Raw genomic sequence first — 20,339 nt, 5'->3', positions numbered from 1 at the left:
AGTAGGGAGAGGAGAGGGATGAAGAAATTAAATAGACAAGTTGACACGACACAATCCTCTCTCTTCCCACACTCAGCAATGTCACTGATAATTTCTCTCTACGGAAAGTAAAAAGACTATCATGACTGATTAATGACCACTTTTACGGATGCTTTTGCTCTTTCCTTTTTTGGACTTTAATGAATTTAACTTTTGGAAGTTTTTATTACAAGAAGTTGAACTAAGTTTATTTTAATAAATAATTATATTATAAATTTATTTAATAAAAAAATTAAAATATTAATAAAAAAACTCTTAAATTTTAATAAATATGACAAAAGAACATAAATTTTAATAAAACGGACACAATTTTAATATATAAAAAAATGACCTGATACTCGAGACTCGTTGATATTTTTATCCGTTTTCTTTTTAACTTAACCCGTTGATATTTTTGTGCTTAATTAGTTAATTATGCTAAAGGGAGCTAAATTCTAAATTCTAATACGAGTTTGAGAATTCAAAGTTGAGATAGCTTGCTTGAGGAAGAGGGGAGAAGAAAGGATCGAGGAAGAATGAAGCATCAATCATGTCGTGTGGTAGTGGTTGTGGTTGGTGGTGGTGGTGACGGTGGCATTGGCGGCTGGGTATGCGAACGGATCCCAGAAATATGAGAGAGCAATTTGGTTAGAGTTTCAGTTTGCCGAAAAGGAGGATGTATGGTTGGCCTCAGTCTTATCGACTCTGCTGCTTCCAAAGGAGCTGGTTAGTTCACCCGAAAAAAAAAAAGAGCTGGTTCTATCGTCTCTTTTGAATTGATCATTCAACAGAACTCTTTATTTATTAACTAATAACTCATTGATTAAATTAATTTAAACCCATTGTTTATTATTGAATGAAACTTAAATGGCAATCTGTTTGGATGGCACATTGCCTGGTTACCATCTTCATGGTGGGTATGGATTGGGTGCAAATAGCTGGCTGATTCAGTTGGAGGGGAGGTGGGCTAAGCAGAGCCCAGTGATGGCAACGGATCGGTTTGGAGACAGAAAACTATATTTATCCTCGTAACCATGAAAATTAACCATATTTATAATCGTAAATTAATCATCGGGTATTATCCATAACCATACTCACCGGATAACGAATTTCTCATCGGTTAACAGTTATATTCATCTTCGCCAATACAAAAAATATATTCGTCCAATTAACGCATGATAATTTAATAAATATTAATTTCATCATTAAATATTTGATGTATAAAATGATTTAATTAATGGATCTTGTGGAACATAAAAATTAAAGCTAAACATTGATAATGTTGGTTGATCTTTGATATCTCGCATAAATACTATTAAATTCTCATAAATTTTGATTCATATCAAAACTTTTGAACTTTGCCACAAAATGGAACTCACACAATGCAATTTTTGTATTCTCAAGGTAATGGATTCGATGAATAATGAATACACACACACACACACATAGATACATATATATATATATATAATTATATTATATATTATTCGGTTCGGATTTAGGTACAGATATGGATTGGGGACCCTTATAACCATATAAAAACCATAACCGAATAATACTCACGGTTTTTTCCCATACCGAAAATATACCCGAATTTTTATACCCAAAGCTAATTCATTCGGGTGGTTATCCACGTTTATCGGGTTTAACGGTTAGAATTATCATTCCTAGCAAAGCCCAACCAAGATGTCAGGTGGAAATCCAAGGCCAGAGCACCTGGATGGATGTGATGTAAGGCTAATGTCATGCTGACGTCAGCCACGTTATTAAAAAGATTTGCGTCTGGCTCGTGGAGGTGCGTCTCCGACATATTTTCAGAAAATGGGGCCCGCATGTCAGCCCCACTAAGTTACCATTGCTTAATCAACACGGCTGCTTCCAAGCCATTGGATTTCTAACAGCTATTTTTCTGGGTCATTGAATTTCCAACAGTAAAAAAAATTCAAACCTCTCCCACAATTAGATGATGTGGCACACACTGGACTGTTTGATTTCCAAATTAACTGTCTACGTTTTTCAGCTTTAAAATATTTTAAAAAAAAAAAAAATTACGTTAGGCCACATATCACATTCTGGACGGTTGGATTTTAAGTTTTTTGAATCCAACATTCCAGATTAATTAAGTTAATAAAAATTTTAAAAAAATTAAAAATCCGAAAATTTTCAAATTTTTTTAAGACAATTATAATTTTTTTTTCTATAAATACCTTACCATTTTCTCCCACTTTACATCACATTTCAATATTTTCAATGATTTTAAACAGGTAAGGACACGTGACGCGATAAAATTGGTTAAAAATCTTATCAAAATCTATTCACAAAATTGTACTTACAGAGAATGACATGTGGTGTGACACGATCGATTAAAAAAATCCTATCCGAAATTAAAAATAAAATTATTTTTTATTATTTTATAAAACAAAAAATACTAATATTTTAATACGAATTGCCTCGGCTATTCATTATAGGGGTGGACATGCAATAGGCAATTACTGTTCATTAAAAGTAGTTACTATTTGTCACGCCCTGATCCTAACATACGTCTAGGATCGACACGTGACGTCATCCAAATACTCGTATAACTCACATACCCCGTCTCAGGAATATGGCAATCACAATTTGAGAATCAAATTGCAAAGAAATTTTTCGTTTACCTTATGGCTGCATCTAACCTCCTCGTTAGACTCCCTACGTCCCCTCAAATAGGGATCAAGCCATTCGTAATTCATTTCCACAAAACTAGACGTTTATTCTTCTAAGTTCAAGCAAAGAAGCATAGCATTCCTTAATCATTTATTATAACCTGACAACATGAAATTCCTAGACTCAGGCTACAAAATCAACCCCTATGAAAACATGATTTATCTCCCATCCAACATATAAATCATTATGTCTCACCATGATATCACAATTCACAACATACATCATATTTAAGAACCGACGAAACACAAAACCATTCTCTAGCCGCATTAATTAATTAATTTGATCAAAGTAATAACAATCATTCCCATATCTTCTAAATTCATACCTTATGAAATAATAATCGAATCATGAAAAATCCCGAAGGAGTCACTCAGACGTCCAACATCTTTTCTAACTCAATTCACAAGACTCTCGAAACCATTGACACAAATATATATAAAACTAAGGCTAGAGTTACATAGTTAGGCCAAGCCTACTTCTCTAAACAATGGGATTTTAGGCCACTCCACAAAATTCAACAATCTCAGGTTCTTGACCACTCAACAGAACCAAACCAAATATGATTGCCTAAGAATGTACCATGTACAACCAATCAACATCATCTCTAGAATGCGTATGGTCCCCCATCGCGGATATACCAAGTAAGATCATCCATGTGCCATAACTACGTGGTGCAATCTCATCATCACACATTAAACATAATTATACGCATACCTGCTATTGATTCCACATATCAACCAGCATCCAACTATATGGAACACAACACAAGGAATTCCCTTAATTACTAATTCTACTAAAAATCTAATAAAGTACCCAACTCATCTCCTGACTTCCATCTTCATCTCATGCTAGGTAGTAATGCCAAGTTCACATAGGTATTCAGTTGGCAAGCATATCCAAATAATTATCAAACAATATTTAGATCCCATAATTGTCATAACATTCATCATAGTTATCATTCACATTATTAAAAAGTTAATCAAACACACACACACACACACACACACACACACACACACACACACACACACACATATATATATATATATATATATATATATCACAACATCAATACACAAGCCAAATCTTAGTTAATTAGCATAGGTCATGGCTAAATATATAAAATTCACATTTCAATAGAAATCATAATTATAATACCAATTTATATTTGCAAATGATACTAATATAAGAAATTAAGATAATCACCATATCACATATGTTAAAGTTTGGTGACGTTCCAACGGTCGGATCATCGATTCACACTTTTACCAATTAACGTATCGTAGAGAATTTAGGTTCCAACCATCAATTTATGTCATACAATTACCAAAACTGAGCTCAAGGCATCCAATTTAGCCTAAGAATGACATCGATGGCCCCTTGGCCAAGCACCGCCGCACGCACAACCGTGGGTGGCTGTCGGCCGCCCCGACTCGTCGAAAAAATCCAACTATTTCCAAAAATTACCAAAATTTATAGGAATGAAGATCTCAATGAGTAAAGTAAACTTTATACCTGCGGCCAAAGCCAATTTAGCCAGAAAACACCCCAAATTGGCCATGAACCGCCGGAATCCCTGTGACAGCCCGTCCCAAATTATTTGTACCGTAGGTGCGAAAAGACTAAAATGCCCTTGGACATTAATCGGTGTTGTGGGGTGTTGTTTAGTTGTTTCTTTTGGTTGTTGACTCATCTAGGACCACACACCCATACCACACTCCCGTGCCTTCTTTCTTTCTCTGTCCCCTCCCTCTTTTGATTTTCTGCAACGTCCGTACAAGTCATACGGACAACACCAAACCAACCCATTTCTGTGCAGATCGAGCTCGTGTTTAGTACCATCACCTTCATCTCGTCATCACGAACTCATCTTTACCAGTTTTTAGACGTGAAACCCTCGAAAACCTAAGAACTGGGGAATCCCAATTTTGTGCAATGTTCATGCACACGTGGTCGTGGGGGTTTTAGAAGTTTTTAAGGTCATAGGAATCTTTAGAATACTGTCACGAAGCTCAGAAAAGAAAGTTGAAGTGTTTTGGACGTCGGGAAGCCCAGTTTTAGTGAGTTGCAGGTTTGGCCGGAATATCGTGGGTTTTTCTGACGAGATTCCATTGGTTTTAGGTCCCCAAAGTGGTAAGGTTTTGTTCTACTCTTTGTAAGCTTCATTTTCATACAAAATTCATGAATTTTGGTTGAGAAACGAGTTTTTGACGAATGGAAGTTTTTCCTAGTATCTGGCGACGACGACGGAGTCCGGCGACTAGCCGGAGAAGAAAAGGGAATATTTCGTTAAGATTAACGGAATATTCATAACGGCAGTTATTGGTGTTAGGTTAGTTTTAACGGTATATTCTATTTTTGGACGGAATATTCCCCAACGCCGTTAGGGTTTCCATACGTGTGCTAGGCACGTGCCCATGCATGGCCAGCGCGTGGCGACGCGTGGGTGGTCGGAAAATTATTTTAAAAATATGGGGATGTTCATGAGGTTGAGTAGATCATGTTGGTGTATTCACATCCCATTTGAGTATTGTATAAGAAGTTATTACCTATTTTTGGTTGTGCTTTAAATTGACGTTTTTATAGTTGTTTCGCATATAAGTGAGACCTATCCTGAGGACGAGCGCAGTCACTCGAGGCAAGGGCGTTACGGCCCTTCCACATATCAATGAGTGGGCTTTGGTTTTCCGTATATACCTATATACTTGTGGTTTTTCCCAGAAAATGATATGGAATGTTTATATGTTTTAAATGTCATGCATAGCGTTTGCCTATTTATTTTTGCATTAGTAGCTGCATATATGTATGTTTGGTGCTGCGGATGCATAGGTAAGTGCCAAGTAAGTTTATAGTTTATGATTGTGAATTAGTGGTTATGTGAGTTGCATAGAGAGCTCATAATCTGCACCCCCGGTGTTAGTGCTCCCGCCCATAGTAGGGCACAGTCCTTCACGTGATGTTCACCTCCCGCACCATACGCTCATCTTGGATCCAAGTTAGGTGCACAATTCTGTCGTACAGACCACTATAGGTGGTTCCGACTCGTAGGTGACCCGCGATTATTCGCCCAGTCTTCACGTGATCGTAGCACTTAAGCGTATTTATTTACTCTCAGTCCTGTCGTACATACCACTTTAGGTGGTTCCAACTCGTGTGCATGTATAGTTAGCAAGTTGGGAATTTGAGCTCTAGATTCTGCCGTACAGGTCACGTTAGGTGACTTCGGCTAACATGTTACTTGCATTGATTGATATTACCTGGGTTACTTACATTTTATGTGGAGGCATTCGACATGGCATATTTCTAAATATGTTTTCGATATTTGTGTATATTCTATTTTCTGGGAAACTATACAGGTTTTACGGCGAGGGGGTAGAACTTTTGCTAATGAAATGATTGGTTTTTGCCCACTCACACTTTCTGTTTTACACCCATCCAGGTTCTAGTTAGAAGCAGCTTTGGTGGTTTACGAGGACTTGACGGTGGTTCTGATAGAACATCACAAATGTAAGATCACCTTTGGGTGTTGTGTAATTAGTATTCGTTCTTCTGGACTGCACTTAGGCTTTCTGTGCTCTGATTATGTTTATCACACTTAGTCACGCACTAGTGTGTTACTTTAACTAGTTTATTTAGTAGTTTGATTTTTATTTATTTGTACTTTTATTATTATCTTTTGCTTCTGCACTGTGCACATGGCTACATCACCCTCACGTAACGGCCAGTACGCCTTGATTCTGGTCGGGGTGTGTCAATCCCCTGGGTTTGTGGCTTCGAACTAGAAAAATGGGAAAGAAATTGGGAAATCTAACACTACAAAGATGTAGGGCTCATCAAGGGCTTTCCATGGACACCAAGATCACCTAAAACAAAGTTTGGATGAAGGAGATATGACCGGGTCAAAATTGGAGTTTCGCGGGTCAAAATAACCCAACTCGGATCTCTCTCCTTGCCCTCCTTGCCCTCCTCTGATTGGGCTGTTTCCCCTTCCATAAAAATCTGATTGGTTCCCTTTTTTCCCTTCCCTTTAACCCACATGTGGGAATTAAATAATTTCCGCAATCTATAGTTCACAATTTCAAACATCTGTAACGGTTATAATTCGAACTTGCAAACGGCTTTCGCTTATGCGTTCGTGGGTTCGAGATTTATTAGAAAACGATACTTGTGACTTCAAAAGGTCCACGAGTAAATAATAATTTTCCAAACTTCACTCTTCGTAACTAGTTTAATTGAAGTCTAGTTTCAAATAAATTAGTATACTTTCTCGAAAAATAATATAAAATCTCAATAATACAAATACGTAGATTATAACAGTGTAATTCGGGAACAAAATTTCACACTATTCACTCGAGGAGATTGAATTGCTTATTGCCTAGATTGCCTTTGCATTAAAGGCATCAGAAATTGGGTTTTCCACAAAACCACTTGCCGCAGTTCTTCCATGTACATGGAAAATCAATTGCTTTTCACTGGATTATTGAGCAATAAACCTCAACAAAACTTTGGTTCGTTGGTTTGCTTAAGAGAAAATTGTAGTAATGGTCTCCAACTTCAATCTAATTGGAGCAGTGATCTCTAAACTAAAAATTCATTATCATTAGTCCCTTAACTTATCAAAATGTGTAGCAATGGTCATTTTCGTTAACTTTGTTAGAATTCCATCAAAATGACTCATGTTGGAAAGATCATTGCTACAATTGAGTTAAAGTTGAAGGTTCATTGCTCCAATTGGTTTAAAGTTAAGAGACCATTTCTCCAATTGGGTTAAAGTTGAGGGACCATTGTTGCAATTTTTTTTATTTGGTTTTTCATATTTGCCTTTGATTTAGCCTCACGTGCGTGACATGTGACTCATTTTGATGGAAGTTCTAACAAAGTTGACGAAAATGATTATAGCTGCACATTTTGATGAGTTAAGGGACCAATAGTCATATATTTTTAATTGAGGGACTATTGCTCCACTTGAGTTAACGTTGAAGAACTGTTTCTACAATTTCCTCTTTGCTTAATGCACTCCATTTTTTTTATTATTATTGTATCGATTATCAAATCAAATGCATTTCCAATTGGACATGCTTAAGTTTTAATTGTTCTGTAAAACAAAAAAAATTAAATCAATTAAGAAAAAAAAAAGCTTGCTATCAATTAATCCTCATAAATAATTGAGGTTTATTTTTAGCTACGTCCACCTAGAATTCTATTTTGTTTTTAGTTTGCCCCATATAACTCAAAAGTCATCACTTTATTCCTTAAAACTAAAATTTCATTCCACTTTACCATGTTTCCATTTCTTTTGTCAAATAGTTGTTAAAGTTGTTGAAGAGGATGGGTAAAAATGTAATATCATAGCTTATTTTTAGCTATGCCTTCTGAAACTCAATTTTAATTCCACTTTACTCCCTGAAACTCAAATGTCGTCAATTTATAAATTTTCACCATGAATTGTTGAATGTTAATGCAGAGTGGAGATTTATAATCAAATTCATCTCCACTATGTGTTAACATTCAACAATAATAAAAATATTAAGTTTAAAAGAAGAAATTAAGGATTGGAACCTTTTGGGGTTGATGTGCTTGAATTGCAGAGATTAGAAGAAAAAAAAAATTGATTAATCTGGTGTACACAAATTTGACTCACAAATTTGCTCCAATTCCACTGGATCGCAAATCAATCTTAGAGAAAAAATGAGAGAGAAGTTCAAAGCAACTTGAGTATGCAAACTTAAGCTGGTTTGAATCTTGCTTTTTTTCCATATATGCATTTTTCAATCCACGTCAGCATATTTGATGAATTTTGAACGAAATTAACAGAATTAAGGCAATGTGGAGCGAATTTTGAGTTTCATATAAAATGACGACTTTTGAGTTTTATGAGGCAATGTGAGACCAAAAATGAGTTCCAGGGCCAAACTAGGATCAAAATGGAGTGAATTTGACATAAGAAATGGAAACATGGTAAAGTGAAACAAATTTTGAGTTTCAGGAAGTAAAGTGATGATTTGGAGTTACATGGGTCAAAGCTGGCAAAATCGAATTCCGAGAGCGTAGCTAAATATAAAGCCAATTGGCATTGAGGTTACAAATTGATAAATTACTGGTGGAATCAGACTATGCAGTTACAATTCATTTGGTGTTGCAAGCTGCTGACAATAATCATTTGTTGGGTCCCTTTGTTTTGGCTTGCTGAGAATTGCTTTCAAGACCTTGGCACTGCGAACCTCAGTATGTTTAAAGAGAATTTTTTTTTTTAATGGGGGACAATTTAGCATTAGTTTTATTCGTGAGGATCGACTTAAGATATTCCGGTCTATATTTATTATTGAGCAGGTTTGTTTGAGTTCTTGCTTTTAGCTCCGTTTCTCAACCCAAAAAATAATGTTTGTTTTATATATTTGGTGACCCAAAAAAAAAAAATAAATAAATAAAAAAAGAGTAGGCAATAAACAGGTGAAACATGGTGCAACACTTAAAATTCGTAAAAGTTTGGGGTTGGAACGGAAGAAGGGAGAAAGAGCAGACATCAAATAATTAATTTTCATTTTTCTTTATCATGAGATTTGTAAGTATTGTGATATTATGCACATTAAGTTAACAGAGTGAATTTGTATCTTTTTATACGACATATTTATGCACAAATAATGCTAGGAGATCAAAATTTTAAATTAAATTTGCAAACCAAATGATGTGTTATCAAGAAACAAGTAAGTAGACAATCAATAATCCAACAATCTACCACCATATCATTTGGTTTGTAAATTTGGTTTAAAAAATTTAGTCTCCCTAACGTTACCCTTTGCACTAAGTATGTAACACATTTTTTCGAACTTGTAATCTACAAGATTCAAACTTTTACTTACAAATAAAAATGAATGGTACTATACTATTGTACTAAATAGGTAACCCTTGTCTGAGTGGGAGCTTCTATGGCTTATTTTAATGTTTTTTTTTTAATTTCAATTTTGTTCAATTAACAGAGACGATTTGAATTCAGCACATCAGCACAACATGAATTGTAAAATCTAGTTTTGATCAAACATATGCTCTTTCAAGGGAGGAAAAAGAAAGTCATATATGCATTAGGAGATTAGTCTCAATTTCCTGTGAACGAACCGAAGAAATCCGGCTGGATCTCTCTTGTTTTCCTTCCCCTACTCCTACTCTATGCTTTTACTACATCATATTCATTCTTCAACTATATATATTCATGTGTTACATGAAATCACATTTAACGGAGGATCGAATAATTCATACCAATTACCAAATACAGACAGACTCAATTAGATCACTGTTATATTTCTAAGCAGGAACTGCAATAGACCAAGCCATTTGGTTACTTTCAAGGCCGGCAAGAAGCAATCTTGGGGGCTGGGGCTGTCTAGTTCTAAACCTTTATGTGAGCTGATCTGTACACAGTTTGTGTATATCAACTTAGAATGCCGTCTTTTAAACACAATGCCAGTTCGTGTTTCAATTGGAGCATCTTTTCACGCGCCATCTGCAATTGGTGAGATCAAGGAAATACGTTAGCTATACTAGACACCTACGCATTATCCCAAGTAAAAAGAGCTGGAGGAGATGACAGACTGAGTATTACAAGATGACAACTTTTTTAAACATCTTAAGTTCTCAATTCAACTACGAAGACCATGACTCCACAGTCCAGAGTCAATTATTTCTAGGGAGTTTAGAACTTAAATCCCCGTTGGATGAGCCTGAGACTGAGGGTTTTCCTCACGAGGTCCATTGAGTGACACGCACTGAAAAGTGTATCAGCCCATTATATTCAGCCAGCCACCTGTATATTATTGTGGAAATGATCTAGTAGCTAGCTAGATATATACTCAAAACAGATGCTGCATGATAAGTTTATAGCTACGTACTACAACCGAAGGCAAAATCAACAATATGCAACACAATGTCTAGATTACATTATGCAAATAATTGCACAAAACTCGACAATAAAATTTACATAGATAGAAGGAAAACTTGCCCTTTGGGTGACTTGGATTTTTCTTTGGGCATTGTTGAGTTGGGTCTCAATTGCTTCTTCCACTTGCATGAGAAGCTTTCTGTGTGATGCTTCTGCAAGTGAAACAGAATCAAAAGAGTGTACCAGGATTGGAATGTTATTTGTTTGCAATGAGAGTACAAACACTTTTAGCTCATCTAAAAAGGCCTTTCACGGTACGGTCTGGGGTTCACATGAATGATTTTTGCTGTATAACACAATGCAGACATGAAAACAGAGTATCTAGCTGCTTATTTAGTTCATCATCATCATACCAAGAAATGCTGGATTTGTGTCCATTTTATTGCATGTAGTCTATATAAGCATAAGATGCATGGAACTTCAATGCATGTTGTCAGCATTCATTGACTACTGTGACTATGGAGATGTCACCATATTCAACTATCATCGGGAAGCTTGTATATCCATTATTTAGATTATTGAAAGTATAATTGATAGGCAAAATCACGATGGACATGATATAACAACTTTACAAACACATTTCCATAATGAATTGACGCATGAAATTAATACAGAGATAATAAATGTAAAGAAGCTGCCATACTTTGCCTATCAACAGTTCCCTTAAACTCTGTCTGGTATACTTCCAGCCCTTCAAGTGTGCTCCTGCATTCCTGAAGATGCTGATTGACTTGTTCCTTGAACTTGTCATAAATCACTTTCAGTTGTTCTTGTTGCTCTGCATAAAAAAAAAGGTGGGGTTTCAGGCATAGCTTCAATGAGAAAAAATTCCAATTCCGGGCACACACAGGCTAAATTGATTATACACATGCGGGCTAAATTGATTATATACATTGTGATATCCATAAAGCCCTCCCTCCAAGAAGAAAATATGGAGTGTGAAAAAATTTCAACTCAGTATAACTCATGGATTTCCAATATATTAAATGTTGAAAGCTAGACCATCCAATCTAATACCAATAGCCAATAAATGGATAAAAGTAAATTAAATTATTGTGATACAACAATTATAATGTCCGATGTGAGATTCTTTATTCTCAACACAAACCCTCATGTGCAAACTAATTGGGTCAAACAAGTGGTTTAACATATTAGGTGAAGTTGAGCACATGTGGCCAAATTGGACATGGGACAAGATGAATTGCCGTTTTGATACCATGTTAAGTTGGAGCTTCCAACCAAAACCAGTTACCAATGGATAGGGAGGCCTAGGAGTTTACATATTACGATGAAAGGCCTATAATGTTTGATGCCAGACTTCATATTCTCAACATAAGCAATTTAAAACATGTAAAATTAAAACAAGTGAGCCCTATTTCCTATTATGGTATTGGTATATCATATAGTCTTATAGCCAAACAAACAACCTCACGACTTAGGGGATAAAAGGAACAAATTTCCTGGTAAAACTTGCAAAATCACCCAATGCAGGCGAGTTTTGCAGAAAAACCAGCAAATTTAATTTGAGGAAATAATCACATAATTGAAACCACTAAAGAAAGGGTGATTATGATCAATGAAATAAGTGATTATCAAGATATCTAAATATAACTCTTTTCACATATGTCATAAACATATCTGTGTGCAACAGGAGTGTGTACAGTTCATCTTGGTCAGAAAATTGTCAACCACCCTTAAACAGAAAAGTGAAAGGAAATAAATATTTGGAGATGGAAAAATAATTTTAATATTAGTTACTTATTAGATTCAAATTAATTAATTCCAAACATAATAATAATCAATTGAAAGTATCAGAAATACAACTTTCAGTACCTTCAAACCTTGTTTCCAGCCTTTTTTTCTTTGATTTACTGAGGTTTGTATGCTTTCCTCTGAAAATTATCCAAAACAACTTAGAGATTGTTGAAATTAATAGGGAAACCTAAAACGTCTCAGTTGAAAGTACCTACATGTCTGTTTGAATCTGAGACTCAATGGTTTGCAGCTGCATATGTACCTCCGCGGCAACAGAGATCAAAATTTCAGAGGATTTCCTATGAGTTGCGCACTTCATTTTGGTTTTAAGTTTTACTAATTCCAATGTAAACAATTCAACAGCCCTGAAACATTGTCAAGTGCAACACATACATCACAAACGCATAGCAAACATAGAAAGCTAGTACATATACTGCACCAAATCACATATGACAACACACAGAACAGAGAGAATAAAAACCTAGCCAGTCCATCCTCTTGATTATGCTCTGAAGGTTCCTCTATCCAGTTGTCTTCTTCAGTCCCTGCAACATGAAAATATTACTGCAGATTAAGAGCGGGTGAGGTAGCTGAAATATTTAACTGAATAAATGTGGTGCTTTGTGGGCTGCAAAGCCTTTCGTCTGAAAAAGTTTGAATTTAGTTTTTCAGCAGTACTAGTTTCCGGAGCAAATGTATCTATTTCTAAGAAACCTACACAACAGTAAGGTAAACGAAGTGGCTATCATTCTTCCATGTGGGGCAGGGGGAAAGAAACATATCCAGCTTCTTACATCATGCAACATACAATTAAAATCAAAAGATGCTTAACCAATCAAGCAAGTTTAACTTCAGCAGTTAATATTTTTTCAAAAATGCATTTATCCTACAGTTTAGATAAGGGTCTGGGTGAACATACAGTTGGATCCTTGGATAATAGGAGAACCTTCTCCACAACTCCTCAAGTCTCCCTCTTCAGATGGTGATGAAAGAAGGCCATCTTCTGCAGCATTTTCTTCCATGTCAGGTGTTGTTTTTCTCAATGGCGAATCCTTGAGTTCCTCCACAGAATCCTGAAGTTCATTAAAGAAATACAGAAGGCAGAAACAAAATACTTAACAGAGAGTAGTATACTGTGAAAGTATCTGATCAGAACCATTCAATAATAAAGGATACAAAAGATTTTGTTTGTTCATTATCACAACAATCTTGTTTTGGAGTCCAGAAAGTACTGAAACTTCGAATATCTCCGACAGTAAATCTCCTCTCTGTTACAGCAGGACTACTAGCATCTACCATTTGGTCTGAGTTTGGGATTGAGCTAAGGGAAGAAGTTGACGCGGGTGTTTTAATTCCAAATGCAGGACTTAGATCATCTTGTTCTGGATTGGCAGCTTTCCTCAAGGTTGGATTGCCATTGTCTTCCTCGTGGTCTTTATTTGCTGGAGTGACAAAACTCGCCTTAAATTTCTTGTTTTTGAGTGGTGATTGGTAGACTTCCTGCTCTTGAATATTTTTTTCCAGTTCGTGATACTCTCTTTTATTCTCATGTAGGTAACCATGAAAATCTCCTATTTTCTTACCTACAGAACTTGTTTGCTTAGCAGATGATTGTGGCTCACTCCTATTAATCTCTTTCTGAGTCTTGGTTGGTTTATCCTTTTCAGGAAGGCAGATCCCATGCAACTCGGTTCTGAAACTTTTGTCCTCGCTCTTCTTCCGCATAGACATTGAGGATCCACCAGCAGAAGAGCCATGTAGCTTCCTATAACATTCTTGTTCAAAGGAAAATATGTTGTTGTCTTGATGTTTCAGTTTGTAACCAGAGGATGGACCATTTTTTGCACTTGCCTGCTGTTTTTTGGTTGGACCTCTCTTTCGGCTCAAAGAACGAGTCACAGGTCTCCTGACAACATTATCAGGACTTTCAGATTCCATTTCTATAGTATCTGAATTCTGTCGGGGTTTGATAAATGCATCACCCTTCTCATCATATTTTTGCTCTGGTATATCAGAGTTATGCTTAGGCTTGACAACTGTGGCACCCATTTGATCAAATTCCGGCTGTGGATTTAAATTATTATCAGCAACCTCAGGAGGCTGAGATTTGGAATGCTGACCATCAGGCGAAGAAACAGTTCCCAATATCTCCCAAAGCTTTTTTCTGAGAGTTTCAGTTCTCCTGCCTTCTGTTGCATTTTTATCCACTATCACGTCCTGATCTGTTGCATCTGTTTTATTAACTGGTGTATCCTTATCCGTCATTACGACTTCCTGTGCAGTCGCAAATGTGAAATCCTGAAGTTCCACTGATCCATCCTTCACTCTCCTCTTTCTGTAGCTAACTCCATCAAAGTTCTTCTGCTTCTTACCATCAGACTGGAATAACGATGTCTGGTTTGCGGAAAACGGAACAGAATATGTAACAGGTGCATTCCTTGTTCCATCCTGTTTGTACTGCTTCCCACTACCAGATGGCAAATCAGAAGACTGTTTTGCATGAAGAACAGCATTTGTAGTATGCATTTTCTGGTGGAATGATGCAGTACTAATACATGGGGAATTCACCTGCTCTGGATCCTTAGCTTGTTTTGTTTTCTTGGCAGCTGTGACTTCTTGCTCCTTGCTTATTTCCTCTGTGGTATTGCCTAAGTTATATGTCACCCTTTCTGCATTTGGCACCACACCCTCACCTTCCTTGGTGACTCCAGACTTTTTATTGGTTGATGGATCTACCACAACTCCAATTGATACCTTTCTCGATTGACTAGATGGATGATTAATGCTTCCAAAACTCCTACAATTGCTTGTTTGGTCCTGAAACATATTTGGTGAGGGATTAAGCATATAAGTTTTGTTTGTTTTCAATACTGACTGAAACTTCCTAGTATTCATGTTCTTTGGGGATAATCCCAATTGCACTCTACCATCTTGTTTCCTTTATATATTGATATGAATATAAATCCAATAGACCATCAAGCAAAAGGGGAAAGACCTATCAGGTGGAACAACATTCAGATTGCAGAAATCTGGAATACCTTAACAACTAAGTTATGCACAACCAGATGCAAACAATTTACTAAACAAAGTAAAACCAAAATGCCATCTATGGGTCTTATGCCCGACGACACAGATGTTAACAGTTAACAGATGAGTAATCATGAGTAAACGATAGCATATGTATAATGAGCTTTGTAAAAGCTTATGCACCAAGTACCAAATAAGAAGATGAACACTGAAAAGTTAATTGGAAATTTTCGAGAAACTCAGTCATTAGCTATATAACTAGAACATATTAAAATGTTAGTGCTTACATCTCGTAAGTATTGCCGTGTATCCACCTCCATTGTTTGAGAACAAAGAAGCAGCAAAACTGCAGTTGTGACCTGGACAGTAGACTAAGCAATTTAGCTCAAAAAACAAACAGAGTTGCATAAGAGTAGGGTCAGGGCAAGCGAATATTATTTGCTGAGGAAGAAAAAAAAATTGTGAAATGAAGTTAATAGAAACTCAATATCATGATAATTCATTTCAGATCAGACACAGAGCACCAAGATGGATGGGTAATTTTTTCATATTGTTTGGGAACACACACAAGTAATTAAATTAAGTAGCGATTTATTATTACTTCATCATGATTTCTTATCCAAACTGAACATAGTTTGTTACACACAAGATAAACAGGACTGTGAGAACATTGGAGGAGAACCACCCACCCAACTACGAATTCGAATTAGTCATCCAACATGAAAAGAATCAATAAATGGTAATAATCACCAGTAAATCATTTCATTGCTTCTGAATTAGACGATAATGATACGACATAAACCCTAATTCACCGAAAATTAAGTTTCAGGCGCTCACACAACCTTGAAGAATTTAACATTTTAGGTTCTGAATCCCAGAGATCAGATGACATATCATACCACACATGGAAAATTTACGAATGTGCGAAATTCAAAAAATGAAATTAAACAAGTGAAAACCGGAGTTCAAAATCTGATAACCAGAAAATACATGGAAGAAAAAGAAATTTACAAAAATAGCGAAACAGCTAACAAATCATGGTAAATAGCTTACTGCTTGTGCAGCGTTGATGATTGCTGATCTCCAGAATTCTATTTTCACAATCAATTTTTCTGCCGACGGCGAATCTGAGCGTGTGTGTGTGTGAGAGAGAGATGCACGGTTTGAAAATGTATGAAAATACAAGGCGGGAAATACATGTGAGTTTTCTCATGGCGGGGGGTGCGCACTCACTTTCAAGTCAGTTGACGATAGTGCCCCGTGCTCTTTATGGATAATAGGTCTGTTGGGTTTCGATATTGGGCTATCTGTAGCTTCATGGGCAGCTTCTCCATTTTAAATAGAGTTCCAAACTATTATAAAAATTCAGGAAAGGAAGAGTTTCAAACAGCATATGTGTAAAAACACTTGGATATTAAATCATTTTACTTTTTTTTAATTTGTCTTTTTTTACGTGGAAAAAAAACTTTTTTTTTTTGTCAAACAATAGATTTTGTTAGATTAAACATTGCTAGGGTTCGAACCACGCCATCGTGCAAGAGCACAACATCTTTCCACCAATGTGGTAAAGGGCCACTTGCAAAAAAACTAACTGACCCTTTTTTTTATGTGTTTATTACTTGAGAAGTGTTGAGATGAGCTGGAATTTTTCTTTAGAGCAGTTCCAACTTCCAATGTATAAAGGCTCCCCATGACAATAGGCAATTCAATCCCCTTAAATGAATAGTAATTGTCTTTAATAAACAATAATTGCATCTTCATCTCTAAACTAATAGTCCAGGCAATTCGTATTAAAATATTAGTATTTTTTATTTAATAAAATAATTTTATTAGTAATTTCAGATAAGATTGTCAACCGATCTCGTCACGCCACGTGTCATTATCCAAAAGTACAATTTTTGGTGATAGATTTCGGTAATATTTTTATCCAATTTCGTCTCGTCATATGTTGTTACTTGTTTAGAATCGTTGAGGATAGATTTCCAATAGATTTTTAATCAATCACGTCACCTCACGTGTCACTGTCTGTTTAGAATCTTTAAGAATAGATTTCGATAAGATTTTTAATTTTATTTGGGGTGTTTTTTTAAATTCATTTAGTGTGTTTATTTTAAGTTTATTTGGTGTGTTCTTTTAGGAGGTTTATTTGGTGTGTTTTTGTAATTTTATTTGGTGTGTTTATGTAAATTTATTTGGTTTGTTTATGTTGTTTGAATAAAGATGCTCTTAGTTTAAATAAAGTACCAAATTAAATAAAGTACTACATTAAATAAATACGAAATTACATAAAGTACTAAATTAAATAAATACAAAATTACATAAAGTACCAAATTAAATAATACGAAATTACAACCTAAAATGAATGGAAAATTATGGGTTCTAATTTTACAACAAATTCCCTAGTCATCACCTAACCAATTGTGGTGCTAGGACCATCTCCACTTGCTCCTTTGTCTCTTGGACGCCTTCTTCGCACCCCGTCCCCTTTCTCAGAATTCCAAAATATTTAGAATTCGGAAACATTTCTTCTATAGGCGTGTTCATAATGTCACGATCTTGTTGAGCCCTCATTTCTTCTCTAAGCATCTCTCTTTCTTACCTAAGTAGCTATTTCTCTCTCATTAGCTTGAAATAATCTCATAGTAGCTGCAGCTTTTGCCTCATCTCTAGCCTTATCAACATCAAATTTAGCCATTTCCCACACCAAAGTCAATTTTCCTTCGCGAGCAAGTTATTCCATATATTTTGCATAATCATTTCTAGAAGAACTCCTTTTTTTCTTTGAAGCCTTCTTACCTTGAGGCCCGAGTAGATAACGAGTCGGCCCTAACACTTCTGCAGGGGTCACTCTTGGCACTTGTTATGTGTCGCTTTCATGAACATGCAAGTCGTAATCTAGCATAGAGTGTAGATGGGTGTTGTTCATGACAACTTCTGGATCGATATGCACAACTTTGTATTTGGGACAATCTTTAACAATATTCCAACATTCTCACTGGTTGAATGAGTTGTTTTGTTTTTGGCATGGTACCAAGCTTGTGCTTGAAGTTTAATGTAATTTTGGGCATAATACAAACAAATAAATAATATATTGTTACCTGATTCGCATAATTTTCGCCACTTCGAATATTAGTACTAGATTGTGCCAAGGCATCTCTCCAACAAGTAAATGATTGGTTGAGTATTCTCCAACGACTTGTGAGAGATTGTTCTGTTCTTCTGCCGTCAATCTTCTTGAGAAAAAGGGAATGAATATTCTTCCACATTTCTCACAACTTCATCTCATACCCTTAATTGGATCATGAGTAGCTTGAACCTAGCTAGAACACAACAGAACATCTTCAATAATTGACCAATTTGCACTTGCATCATTACCCATTTTTTTGCAAACAAAAGTACATGAAAACTTTGAGAGAAAGGTTGGAGTGTGGTTGAAAGTATTTGGAAATATGAAAATGTGGTGTAAGGTGAAAGATAATGGTAATGTAAAAAATTAAAAACTTTTAATTTTTTTTTTGAAATTTTTTTGGATTTTATATTTTTTTAATTTTTTTTATTAACTTAATTAATCTAGACCATTGGATTAAGAAATTCAATAGTCCAGATTTTGACACGTGGCCCAACGGTAACATTCTATTTTTCTTATTTTTATTTTATTTTTTTACATTTTTTAAAGCTCGAAAACGTGGACTGTTGATCTAGAAATCAACAGTCTAGAATGTGCCACATCATCCAACTGTGGTAAGAGTGTGAAATTTTTTTGACCATTGGAAATCTAACACCCTAGAAAAAATAGTTGTTGGAAATCCAACAGCCTGAAAGAAGCCACAACAATGGTACATGAGTGGGCTGCCACGTAGGCCCCATTGTTTGAAGCCATGTCGGTGACACGCCTCCAATCACACTGTTGTTCACGCGCCTGATGCAAATTTTTTTAAGACGTGGCTAACACCACATCCATCCAGGCTCTCGGGCCTTGGATTATCGCTTGACTTGTTGCTTTGGCTCCCTTAGCCCAATTGCCCGAGGTGGGCTTGAGGGGTTTAGGAGGGGGATTGGATTTAAATTAAAGCCTATCCACATGGTTATTACCCACAATTGAAGTGCTCTTAACGGGTCTCAAGCAATGAAACTAAGCAAAAGGGTTAAGACTATAGGGTCTAACGTCCATAGGTAAACTAAGATTAAATATCAAGTTCAAGATAGGTTTGAAAGAAAAATAACATGTTTAAGGAAATATACCAAGTTCAACTAAATATTTTAGGATAGGCCATAAACTTAATTGTAATGTGAAGGGAATGCTAGCCGAACTTACCCCTAAAGAGTGTCCAACCTGACTCGCCAACCACATGGATTTCACTTCAATTGTAAATGGGACCAGGATTTTCGCCGGATCTGGTCGAGATCAACTCATCCTAGCAGTACACAACACATCCTACGACTAGGAATTATTTTTGAATTTTTTTATCCTTTTTTCCTAGTTTGCACGCACAACTCACGAGCCTCGTTTCCCTTTCATCCATTCTTCTCCATTCACTAGACACCGGAAACACCTCTGATATCACCTCCCTATACTCATTGTCATTGCGACCTTTTTTCCTACCCTACAAGACCCAGAACCTGCAACACCTATCCAACCTTTAAGCACAAGCTTCTCTGCCATGAGGACTAAGAGAATGTATGGCGAGAGATTTTGATATTGCAACACCTATTCAAACACCCCTAAGAGCATCTCCGAATGAGATGTTAAATTTTAAACATAAAATTTAAATTTGATAGCCTATGTAGCATTTTGACATTTTTCAAAATTTTACCATCCACCCGATATGTCAAATTAAATATTATTTTATTGCACTATTTACCTTTCATTTTATTTTATTAAACTATTATTTTATACCCTTTA

General features: G+C 35.9%; 1 protein-coding gene across 1 annotated transcript; it reads right to left on the bottom strand.

The window, feature by feature from the left end:
- Positions 1-9,774: 9,774 nt before the first annotated feature.
- LOC103933575 (meiosis-specific protein ASY3-like) lies at positions 9,775-16,650 on the bottom strand. Its single transcript, XM_048574470.1, is given in 11 exon segments — positions 9,775-10,219; positions 10,715-10,806; positions 11,298-11,432; positions 12,488-12,546; positions 12,625-12,774; positions 12,891-12,954; positions 13,329-13,482; positions 13,586-15,226; positions 15,724-15,795; positions 16,490-16,542; positions 16,545-16,650. Coding segments are annotated over 11 exon segments (2,583 nt in total). The 5' UTR covers positions 16,636-16,650; the 3' UTR covers positions 9,775-10,147.
- Positions 16,651-20,339: the final 3,689 nt, after the last annotated feature.

The sequence above is a fragment of a genome, unplaced genomic scaffold (genome assembly GCF_019419815.1).
Source record: "Pyrus x bretschneideri cultivar Hongxiangsu unplaced genomic scaffold, Pyrus_bretschneideri_v1 Contig71, whole genome shotgun sequence".
Classification (NCBI taxonomy): Eukaryota; Viridiplantae; Streptophyta; class Magnoliopsida; order Rosales; family Rosaceae; genus Pyrus; species Pyrus x bretschneideri.
Note: the sequence above shows the minus strand (reverse complement) of the source record. Positions and strands in the feature narration are given on the sequence as shown.